The sequence below is a fragment of the Branchiostoma lanceolatum genome, chromosome 3 (assembly GCF_035083965.1).
Source record: "Branchiostoma lanceolatum isolate klBraLanc5 chromosome 3, klBraLanc5.hap2, whole genome shotgun sequence".
Classification (NCBI taxonomy): Eukaryota; Metazoa; Chordata; class Leptocardii; order Amphioxiformes; family Branchiostomatidae; genus Branchiostoma; species Branchiostoma lanceolatum.
The window spans coordinates 14146068-14157960 of NC_089724.1; the positions used below are offsets into that span (position 1 = coordinate 14146068).

Here is an 11893-nt window from a genome sequence, read left to right on the forward strand (position 1 = left end):
TTGCCAATAGTGCAAAAAAATCTTATTGACAGGAACATAACATAACCCTACTCTACTCTAATATCTTGTCAATAGTGCCCCCCAAACATGGTATCGTCCTGTCAATAGTGGCAAAACAAGTCTTTAATACCGTAATATTGGCAGGCACGGAAAATGGTATAGTCCATCTAGGTGTTTTTGGCTTTCAACATGGCGGCTGAAAAGCGTCAGTGAGAGGGTCAAAAGATTTTGTAAACCAGTGACGTTAGGTCGATCTCTAAGGTCTAGCGGATTTCGCTTCATCAGAATAACTGTTTTCCCGTCCCGAATTCCTGATTTTTTTCGCGTTTCTTGTCCGGTATGCCTGTGAATAATGGACTTGTCGGTTTGTGGGAGGGGGGCATGTGGCGGAAGGTGGCAGTACTGGTGGGATCGGCTACTGCGGCTGTAGCCCTGCTCGTGTTGGTGGAACGGTACCTCAGGCGGCGCCGCGGGGGGTGGGCAGACGTGCCGGACGAGGGCATAGAGATGGACATGGTGGAGGAAGAAGATTTAGAGGTAAGGTTGCTAGTCTCGTACACATACATGTACATAAATTATCTGATAGCTAGACAGTCGTGAGGGGTGGGGCAAGTACAATATACAAGCAGATGTAAGTTGTAACGTTGAAGGTAGCAGAACACAGTATTTCGCCTAGTATAGGGATTTTTTTTTAAAAGGGACCCCAGAGTTAGATGCTTTGACGCATAAAAATTTTAAATAGGGTGCTCAAGAAAAGTGCAAAAATCAAATATCATTGAGACTTGAATTCAGGGTCCTTTTGAAACCCTCTTTTATAATATTATGCTAAGCAGAGGTCATGTGAACTGTAGCCGACAAGCAGTAGTGTAGGCGCTATCAGTATTCCTTTTCAAATTTATGCCAAAGAAAAACACAGTTTCAAAACTTACGTATTCTTCTACCATTCAGCACAACAGTCTTCGGCCCACTGATGACGTGCACAGAAGAGTGTCTCCGGCTTTTTCGAGTACGGAGACGCACTACTGTATACCTGAACAACTACATGTATTGACAGGCAGTAAGGTAGGCAGTACTATTGACCACGGGGGTCGCGGATAAATACTGTGTTCTGTGACCTCAAGGGGAGGAGGATCATAATCTCCAATCTCAGGCCCGCTGACTGCATGCCAAAACAATAATTTGCTCCCTTTGGGTTGAACCGTTGAAGTATTGATAAATTATTTGAATCATAAGGAACATTTAGTAGAAGTTGAAGCTACTGCATGCTAGGGTAGAATACAATTATATCTTATCCCTTCAGTTTAAAACCATGTCTCTTCACTTTCATTCTACCCAGGCAGAGGAGAAGCGAATAGTCGTTCTGGGATTGGACGGGGTTGGGAAGAGCAGCTTCCTGGCCTGTATCGCCAACCAGGACTGTCGGCAGGCCATGAAGCCTACAGAAGGCTTCAATGTCATGTGCATCCAGACAAGGCAAACTTCCCTCAACATGTGGGAAAGTAGGAGCAATTTTATATGTTTCTTCTGGTACCTCACTAATGCCTGTCACATTATGGAGTTGCACATCATCAAGCATAGTACAATGTATATGAAACACTTAAGTAAAGGCCTTTTATTACCCCCGAGAAGGAGGTTCACCTCCGATGTGGGGTACTGTTTTTGGTTGTGTTTATACCTATAAGTTAACTCAAGATCCTTTTGATGAATGTTGGTGTGGGGGTAGTTATTAAGGTCCCAGAGAAAAATGGGGATTTTGGGCTCCCTAGCAGTGTTTTGAAGTACTGCAGCATTACAGAGCGGGTTAGCTACGATTAATGGTGAATTAAGATAGCATGCTACGCCTCACTGAAAAGTGTTTGTAGACCCTCACCTAACAACAATGTCCTGTTTTTTCAGTCGGCGGTACAGAAAACGTGCGCTCCTACTGGGCCAACTTCTTGCCCAACACCGAGGTGTTGGTGTTTGTGGTAGACTCCACAGACAAGGCTCGACTGCCGCTTGCCAAGGAGGAGCTTCACAAGGTTCTGGCACACCCAGCTCTGAAGGCAGTTCCACTTCTGGTGCTGGCTAACAAGCAGGTCGGTGCAGAATTACTGGCACAGATGGCTAGAATTTCTATGTTATTATATACTCAGAAAGCATTATAGACGTTATTTTGAATCATTTATATACAATAGTTTTTATGTGCATGTACTTAGAATATTGTTATAGCTCATTATGCTGTTCATGTCAAAATTCCATTGTAATGTCTTGTCTTTGTCAGCCCTAGTTGTGTGTGCTGAACAGACAAATCAATAGATAAATATACAGTAAGGTTCAAACAGGGTCATTTAGTCAGTAAAGGGAAATCATAACGTCTGTGGCTTTAACACATACACAAGCACATATACAGATTATACTAACAATGGACGTACACACACACAACACGCACATGTATATAAACAAGATACATTCACACACGCTCATGCAAACATATACATGTGTACAACTGTACAAACACACGCACAGCCACTCACACATACATGTAGACATACACATGTAGACATACACATGAACACACTAAGCGCACATACACAAGCACTTTTTGTTGTTGATATGTTTGTGAAGCCAGAGAAACAATGTATGTAATATATGGCATCCTGTGTGGCGAAAAGAGCAAATGACAAATACATATCAATAAAACAATGGCCACAATTTCCACCCTTATGTTGTACCCAGGATGTTGCCGGTGCCATGAGTGCGGAGCAGGTGAGTTCGGCTCTCAACCTGGACTCATTCCGCGCCAACAGAGTTGTTCAGATCCTTCCAACAGAGGTGCCGCCCGGCCTCCCCACCAAGACAGACAGCACAAAAAAGGCAGAGGACATGTTAACAACTCTGTCTAGGAGCTGATGTAGTTGAAGATCACCCTTACATAGCCATTGATGTCTAGCATCGATATATCCATCTTGTAGTGCTCAGAGGGCCTAGTGACAGGTCCGTTAATAGTACATGTAGTTGCAATATGCAACTACATCTAGTCTTTTCATGTGACATCATATTGCTGTATCTGCCAGCGCACCTTGTTGCTGTCCCGATTTGCATTTCGGTGAATCATAGCATGGAGAGTTTTCAAACATCAAAAGTTCCTCTGACCCTTTCAAATAACCACTGTTAAAACATCATCATCCTTGAATAAATGTCTACAGCTATAAGAAGAGAATACCAACATGGCAGTCATTACCCGCCTGCTTCATTGATATGGAAAGTGACTGAAAATGGTATATAGATGCCAGATATATGACAATAAATTTGTAAGACTTTCTAAGTTACTTGTGGTGTGCTTCAGTTTATAGGATGTTGTTTGCTGTTTGTCAGATTTCATGTTTTTAGAGGTGTTTCTATTTAACATATATGCGGCAGCTTGACATATTTGTTGAAGTAATTGTGACACATTCCCTGATTACCTTTAATGACAGTTAGTATTATTCAATGAACAGAGATGTTTGTACTAATTCTACACTCTTCTAATGATATTTAACATCAAATCAAATCATGCTTCCAGTTCTTGATTCCTGACACCAGGTAATCAAGTCAGATTCCTTTGATGATGTCACAGTGAACGCAGCAGCCGGTTCGAAACTTGGCACTGCGGCAAACAGTGCATAATCATCGTGCATGACATACAAAACAAAATATCTTATGTATGTAATATATCACATATATATCATTTTGTTTGATCTGTTTGCTTGTGAAAAGAATGTTTTTCGCAAGCTTCATCCAGGTTTTTAGTCGTGTTCACTGACTTCATCAGAGGAATCTTATTTGATAACCTGAAGGCATGAATCAAGAACTGGAACAACTTGCAAGATTCAATGTCCACCAACATCAGAATGGTGTGTATTTTGTACAAACATCTATGTTCATTGAATAATACTATAATGTGGAAATGTTCCGGTGGTTTTATGTTCGCGGTTTTCGTGGTGAACCCTTTACACAAAGCCACCATTCCATTTTGTGACTGTAGCGCTACAGTTGTTGCAAATGCGGACTCAAAACCCACTGGAACACTCCATTTTCTCCCTACCACGAACATTTTTGCATTTCCAGTATTTATCATGGAAGAATGTAATCAGCAAATGTTGTAATTTGGTGTTATTGATGTCACGAGCACTTGAACCTCCTGTACAAGATTTTTGGCTTTTGATAAGCTTAACATCTGTTATGTATATCTTTTGTATTGGTCTTGTCATAGTAGGAAAATGTAGGAATACAGTACTAGTACATAGTATAGCTGCACACCGAGTGATACCAATAAAGTTAAACACATGGCCTATATATTAACTAGACATTTATTTGTACCCACACACTTTTTGCTTTCCCTTAACTAATGGGTGCCCTGAAACAAGTCATATCCAATCTGTTACCATTCCAGCTCAGCTCAGAACATCACTTTTCTCATATCAATGTTACTTGGCTATATGGGTGTAAAAGACCTACATAATTAGTACTATAAATGTATATTTTCATCACTTCATTTGGTGTTTTTATGTACTACTAGCAATGGTATGTGAGTAATGTGGCTATTTGTATGGAATTGAAAATGAAAGTACATGTACATTAAGACAAGAGACTGCTCTTTCCACTAACCATAGATTATCTGTTCAGAAGAGATTCTAGAACTGTACGAGTGAGCAATTGTAAAAAGTAACTCTGTAGTGTAAGATGTTGCAGTGCTTTGTGTGGATTTGGGCCCAGGATTTGTTAACCCGGACAAAAGAAAAAACTTTGTGCTGTTGATTGTACAGAAAGTATGTTGTTCGCCAGTCTGTAAAATTCAACATATCATTGTCACTTGATATGTTTTTCAGCTACGTTGAAACAGCCAAGCGCTGGGAATATCTTTGAGAAAAGTTAAACTGTTGACCCCAAAAAAAAAAAAAAAGACCTTGCCTGGTATGTTCAGGGACCAAGGCTAACTTTACCTTACCTGTGTCTTTTCAGACAGGTAAGAATCAGTGACACCTGTGCTACCTATTCCCGCTGTATGTGCAAAATTCACTCTTGTTGACACCTACCTTTAATAAACTTGTATCCGTTCCCCATGTTGACTTTCTTTTGGACAGTTACAGGCCAAGCTTATCTGTCTTACAATCAACCCTGAATTCAGCAACCACTGAGGAAAATGGTTGCTGAGGACAGGGTGGGGTTAACTATGGAAAAATGGACGGGACTGTTTTAATGTGGCTTGTGACTGGAGGTGGTTGCATGTGTCGGGTGGTTGTCCAAACAGGTTTGACTGTATTTAGACTTTACTAGGTTTTTCTAGATGTAATCTTCATGTACCAGTAACATTGTGTATGAAAGTGTATGAGAGTTCCACAACCATACAAATTCACCCATACAATTTCTTAGAAACAACCAATGTCCTTGTACTTTACCATCAGCAAGATAACTTATTTGACATCTGATATTTAGATTGTATTTTACTACTTTGGGGTACTGGCTTGAATAGCAAATGTACAGTACATTTCTTGAAAGCCTGAAATCATTTGTGTTCTGACTTTAGTTGATACTTCAAATCTTGAAACATTCACTGTATTCTTAAGTTATCTGTTTTCTTGGACACTTCTCCATTCGAACTCATCACACCTGTAAACATTCCGTCTGTAATTCTATTGTGTGGCTTTTATTGTTTCAACCGCAAAGTACTCTCGATTTTCACCATGATGCCAAATTTTGGTGCCACGAATCTAGTAAATGAATTTACAGTACTGTTAAATCTGTACAAGTGACCACTCTTAGGTGGTCCCTTAGAAATGTTTTCCCATTTAAACAAGCATTAAGAGTAATGCTGTCTATACATGTGGTGACCACCTGTTCACATATGATAGATCATGCCACACAGGTAACTTTTAACTACTGCTCACTATCTTCTGAGGTGGAAGCGACATTCTCTGTTGTCTCTCGCTTATCCGGGCACACTTGTACAGAAGCTTCCCACGCTTTCTACAAGTTATAACTGCCTCTTGATTTGAAGCTCCCCATTTGCCAGGCACATCCTTGAGTAACTGTTCTTTGGTGTAGTTTTGGCTTTACTTATGCCACACAGTTAACAGTAAACTACTGCTCACTATCCTCTGAGGTGGAAGTCACGTCTTCTGTTCCCTCTACAGGTGGCCATCCTGGCAGCATGTCTCCCCACTCGCTCATCCGGGCACACCTGTACAGAAGCTTCCCGCGCTTTCTAGAAGTTATAACTGCCTCCTCAAGCTGACCGTTGGCCAGGCACATCCTACAGTGGACGTGTCGAGGGCGCCTCAGCACCGACCGAACAATCCTCGGCCACGCGGCCGAGTCTTCGCTCCTCTGCCCTTTACGCAATACAACGTACGAGAAGGTTTCTAACAAAGAAGAATTACCATTGCTCTTTGGCAGCACTGCCATGCAGTTGGGAGGTTGGTAGGACTGCTGAAAGTTGCAGGGTGTTTCCGATGCGTCTGTGAGCCGAGGGCATGACGCGTCGTGGGGACACGGGGAGAAGACATGAGCACTGGGTTCGTCACTCAACTGTGCCTGCTCTGGCCCAGCAAACTCATCATCTTCAAGTTCTTCAAGAACATCTGAGAACAAAGAATCAAAATATCAGCTAATGAAAATTCAGCTCTTTGGAACAAAAGCGTTAGACTGTTAGGTATAAGTCAGTATCCTTTACTTATTCATAAGTTATTGTTGGCTGTGCTTTGTTCATAATTCCTATCACCAGGTAATGTTAATTGAATTAAATTGGGATGACATCACAGTGAACATGGCGGCCGGTTTGGAACTTCAAACCAGAACCTACCACAACGGCTTGCAAAAACATACTTGTGTGAAGCAGACAAACAAAATATTATAACATCTTGCAAACACAACAATGATCAAGACCTTAGACCACAATGCATAACACTGCACATGCACACTTGAAACAGTGAACTGGCTTATTGGTGCCTTTAGAACTGTACCAACCTTCTGTCAGTGTGCCCTTGGAATCAGCCTTGCCGCTGAGTACCAGATCTCTGGCCTCCATCACCATCTTGTATCCCTCATTGGTTCCATTCTCCAAGACCACCAGGAACTGCGAGGTCTTCCTCCACAGTCTTCGCAAAACTCTCATCCTCTGTACCGCGCTCGGCTGTTCGCTCAGGGAGTACGCGCACACCACCAGATCGTGTTTGACATTCGGATTCGGCAGCTCGTACTGTCTGAAGAAGGTGTTCGGATGAAGAAGCTTTCCGTTTTCCTCGCCGCCTCTCAGGAGGAGTTCTGCGAGGTCGTTCATCGACGACGAGGTGTCGAAACAAGAGTACTCCCTCAGCCAGCGCCCCCAGAGGGCGTGTGCAGCCCATACCGTCATCCCGGCGCCCGAACCGTAGTCCATCAATGTCATAGGGCGGAATTTGGGTTCTCGTTTCTTAATCTCCGAGAGTACGCGATAAGTGGCAGCGTACACACCTGGTGCCTTCCCCACAAGGTACGCCAACCCTGTTGTCTGATTCCATGTGACAGGCTGCCAGTGGTACAGCTGCTGTTGCACTTTTTTTAGGACTTTACGTTCAACTTTCTTCTGCTGTTTTAGTGCCTTTTCATCCATCAAATCCGTTTCCTCTTCGAGAAGACCTAGTTTTGTGAACTCTTCAGCAACCTCCTGTGCTTTCCTTCTCACGTCTGCGTCTTCAACAGGCCGCTTCCTACTCCATAAATAGTTCTTTAGATATGTGGCGTTCTCCTTTAACTCATTTGAAGACGAACCTGTGCGTTGTAAGGTCGCCTCTACCGCATCCACAAGTCGCTCGGGCAAACAGACCGACTTGACGTGCATTATTCCGGGGTGGTTCCTCGGCTTCGTACTCCCCAGAATGTCCTCGACATTGCGTTCCGCTGAGCCTGGTGCTTGTTGGACGCTAGACAGTGCTGCTGCACTCGTTTTAAATCTCGGTTGAGTGACAACGACGCGAAAATGCCTACAAAATCGGAGAAAAACGTGTTTCTTCGTGATGGAGGCCGCCATTTTGGAAAGGGTGATCTCTGACCTTGAAATGTATCCTAATTTCTTTGACGAAGAAACATTTACTTTGTAACAGCCAGCAGTAGATTTTAAATCTATTGAGTTGCCATCCAATGTTAAAGTTATCGGTGAAAACTGGAGTAAAGAAAGGATTTTTACCTGAGCTAACATAACCTTTGACCTCCAACCCTGTTTAGCTGAGTCACATGTGAGTGATCGAGTGATCACTGTTTAGCAGATTTCCACCAAGGAGGTTCTTAGTTTCACATACGGAGTAAGTTTTCAGCACGGGCAACGTTGACATATACCTCATCAGAACCACCAGTCTCTCTCGGGACTCAGTTGTATTGTAAGGCTCAGGTATTATTTTAAAAAAAACAGAGCATAAAACTGCTTTGACTAATGAAAATTATTAAGTATGATATTATATCTCCGTTGCAGAATGGCTGCTGAGGCTTTTAAGAAACACGAGGTCATTCCAGACGTGATTGACAAGGCTCCATCAAATGTTCTGGAGGTAAGTGCCAGGAAATGTCAACATCATTGAACTGTAATAACGACAATTGTGTCAGTTCCGGGTAACGTTATAGTAGTAACGTTAACTTAGTTATATCTTTGTAATGTTTGATTTTGTGATATTACAAAGTGATGGTCGAAAGTAATTGTATGCATAGTCCTGCTGATCAGCAAACTGTTAAAACATGAGATAATCTCTACTCGAAGTTACCAACGAACAGGCAGCTGCAGTTGCAATAAAAACTGCTAGGGGCCACTTTTCAATTGCACCAGCCATTGCGACATACCAAATCATCACACAATTCCACTCAGTTTGGAATCATATTTTATCTAGATAACAAACACACTCCATTTATCCTTTGAGTTTCATTCAAAAATCCATCACAGTTTCGTAACTCACATCCATTGACTTCCTATTCATATCTTGTTAATCATAGCTCAGAATGTGCCACATGTTGGAACATTATTTTGATTTGATCTACCTTGCTGTTTCAGCTTAGCTATGGTGCTGTCAAAATTGAACAGGGCAATGTGGTCACACCAACACAGGTAAGTCACATGGTAGATATACTGAGTGTATATTTTGTAGGGTTATTCAGTAATTTCCTTTTCCGTAGTATGGCCTATTTCAAAGTCAATGTAACTTGAAAATTTGCATTGTCTCCACCTACATGTAACACTCAATAGGACAGTACCATAAGTAATGTAACATAACGTTAGTTGATACACTACAAATATATGTGTTGTGGAATTATGGTGGCTACTTGCATGCTGTTGTTCAGGTGAAGGACCGACCAACTGTGTTGAACTGGCCAGCTGAAGAGGGTGCACTTTATACACTCATCAAGACTGGTAAGTTATCAAGTCCCTCCATTGACACCTTTTGGTTTATAGAGCAGAGCCCATCTCCATTTCTGTACCCTTGGCTCACACAGTTGTGTAAGCATTGCAGCAGGGCTTAAATTTCACTGGTAATCAAAAACTGGCAACGAATAGTCTTAAGCTAAACAAGAGACAGGATTGAAAGACGGAATGGTTGGAGGATCTGTTGTGATGGGAGGGGGTGCTTTCAGGGAATAGAACGCTTGCTAGTCCACTTCCCACGCCATCTTGATGCAGTATGTTTGCCCCTGTGCCATTGTGTAGACCCAGATGCCCCCAGCAGGGCTGAGCCGAAGTTCCGTGAGTGGCACCACTGGGTGGTGGTGAACATCCCCAGGACGGACTGGAGTAAAGGGGAGGTGTTGACTGACTTCGTTGGTGCTGGCCCCCCGCCCAAAACTGGGCTGCACCGCTACGTGTTCCTGGTGTACAAGCAGCCAGGGAAACTGGAGTGTGATGAAGAAAGGTTGCCCAACACATCAGGCAAAAACAGGTGCTGTAGATGCATTTATTTTTATTCAGACTTAATTTCACTGTAGGAAGGTGGAGGTTTTTGCAGCAAGTCAAGTTAGCAGTTGAAACAAGTCTGTATTACAGTTAGTATTTATACAATGCAATAGCAGAAAAAGTACAATGAACAAAACTGGTAAAGTCTTTAGTTTTGTTATTACTCCTTGAACTCTGTTACATTCATACAAAATAATAGAACTCACAGTACCTCATCTAGACTTTGTCATTTTGTCATTCCTTCTTTCATGTTTTATGATATCCAGGCTGAAAAAATTCATGAACTTTAAACTTTCAAATTAAAGTAAGATAACTTGCATTTTGTGCTCTCCACAGGGGCGGGTGGAGTGCACGGAACTTTGTGAAGAAGTACAACCTGGGCGACCCCGTGGCTGGGAATCTGTTCCAGGCAGAGTTCGACGACTACTGCCCACTCCTCTACAAACAACTGGGAATGTAAACAGCGTGTACTTGTGCCAATCTCAATTAGCTACTTGTATGCTACCTGATTTAGCATCCAATGCAATGATTTGATTCTAGAATCAAGTGTTTCTTTACATACTAGTGTCAAGTGTTGAATTAAATCTATTATGTGCCAAGCTCCCTAAAACTGCAAGGATTATAATCTCAATATGATTCGAGGCTTTCAGTGTGTGTGTGTGTGTGTGTTTTGATATTTTGCCGTTTTGTTAAAAATATAAAGATACTGAAAACCAGACCTACTGAGTTCTGTCCACTGCTTAGGCCTCCAGGAGGCACCCATGACTGGATGGCTATAGTAACCGTATTGAAAAACAGATGTATCTGGTAACTTTCAAAGAGAGGTGGGGAATGCCCTTGACTCTAAGCTTGTTATATAAATGTATAACAAAATGTTTAAAATATATACTTAGGAGCTGGTGATTCAGAGAAACAAAAAATTAGATTGTTGTGGTCTTACATTTGTTTTACCATGCAATGGTGATGAAGTGGCTTGTAGCTGATAATCATTGCTGTGTTGTATCAAGTAGGTTTAAACCCTTGGTTATATGCTGTTGAAAATGACGAACCAATAAAGTGCTGAAAGGAAATTTAACAAACAGCAGTTATGCTTACAAGTTTATTGTACATATTTACAGAAAATCTAGTTCATAGCAGTGAAAACTTATTCCACTTTTCTATATGCAAAAAAAGTGATAAATTGGTGTTACCTTTGAAAGGTTATGAGTAGGGGTGGGTACCGGTACAGAAAATTCCGGTCCAGGTCCAGAGGGTCAGGTCCAGGTACCTGTACCTGATTATAGTAGTGTCTCAGTACATCATATTTTGAAGAGCCAGACACAAGTAAAGGTCTTTGTGAGTCCTACAAGTTATGTTCAAATTGTATATTAGAATTATCGGTGCATACTAATGTGTAAAAAGAAAAAGAAGATGTACCAAAGCATGCAACCATGTATTCAAGGTAACTTTTATCTCACAAAAGAGATTCAGAGCAATAGTGTTCTTCTTGAAGTACAATGTAGTTGACAAAAACTATATACATTATGACCAGAATTTTCTAATCGGTCCATTGGCCGGTCACTCATTTTTTTTCCAGACCGTTTTTTTGGACAGGTCTATAACAAAATACAGGTTTTGGACCGGTACACTGTACCGGTACCCACCCCTAGTTATGAGTGTTTTAAGGTTTTAAAGGCTAGCCCTAACCTTAGCGCTGTAGCCCTACCCCTAAATATTTTTCAAGTGTCTTCAAATAGGCCAAACTTGGGCTCATTCGAGAGGTCTCTTGGCCAGGGGTTGTAATCTGAAAGAGTTTTGAGTGTTTAAAGGTTTCAAAGGCTAACTGCTACTGGACATCATTCACATACACATAAACATACCTGTTCCTGAACACCACCCACGCAGGTAAACAAACCAGTCCCTGGTGCTGAACATCATCCACACACAGGTTCCACACACACAGGTAAACACACCAGTCCCTGG

General features: G+C 41.9%; 3 protein-coding genes across 5 annotated transcripts; 2 read left to right on the forward strand and 1 right to left on the reverse strand.

Annotated features, from left to right (window-relative positions):
• The first annotated feature begins 139 nt into the window (after positions 1-139).
• LOC136430463 (uncharacterized) lies at positions 140-5079 on the forward strand. Of its 2 annotated transcripts, XM_066421112.1 has the most exons (5): positions 140-537; positions 949-1062; positions 1337-1499; positions 1897-2078; positions 2719-5079. In XM_066421112.1, exons 1-5 carry the CDS (start codon positions 340-342, stop codon positions 2890-2892), a joined length of 831 nt encoding a protein of 276 aa, XP_066277209.1. In that variant the 5' UTR covers positions 140-339; the 3' UTR covers positions 2893-5079. The 2 variants fall into 2 exon arrangements, with proteins under 2 accessions (XP_066277209.1, XP_066277210.1); XM_066421113.1 differs by lacking the exon at positions 949-1062 and having other exon boundaries at positions 142-537.
• Positions 4314-8061, reverse strand: LOC136430456 (ribosome assembly protein METTL17, mitochondrial-like). The gene is made up of 2 exons (XM_066421103.1): positions 6988-8061; positions 4314-6602 (listed from the first exon to the last, which is right to left on the reverse strand). Exons 1-2 carry the CDS (start codon positions 8027-8029, stop codon positions 6103-6105), a joined length of 1542 nt encoding a protein of 513 aa, XP_066277200.1. The 5' UTR covers positions 8030-8061; the 3' UTR covers positions 4314-6102.
• Positions 8062-8190: 129 nt separating this feature from the next.
• Positions 8191-11010, forward strand: LOC136430465 (phosphatidylethanolamine-binding protein homolog F40A3.3-like). 2 transcript variants are annotated; one of them, XM_066421115.1, is made up of 6 exons: positions 8191-8300; positions 8468-8543; positions 9038-9091; positions 9325-9394; positions 9689-9917; positions 10268-11010. In XM_066421115.1, the coding sequence occupies exons 2-6, from the start codon at positions 8469-8471 to the stop codon at positions 10389-10391; spliced, it is 552 nt and encodes a 183-aa protein (XP_066277212.1). In that variant the 5' UTR covers positions 8191-8300; position 8468; the 3' UTR covers positions 10392-11010. The 2 variants fall into 2 exon arrangements, with proteins under 2 accessions (XP_066277212.1, XP_066277213.1); XM_066421116.1 differs by having other exon boundaries at positions 8250-8279.
• The last annotated feature ends 883 nt before the right edge of the window (positions 11011-11893 follow it).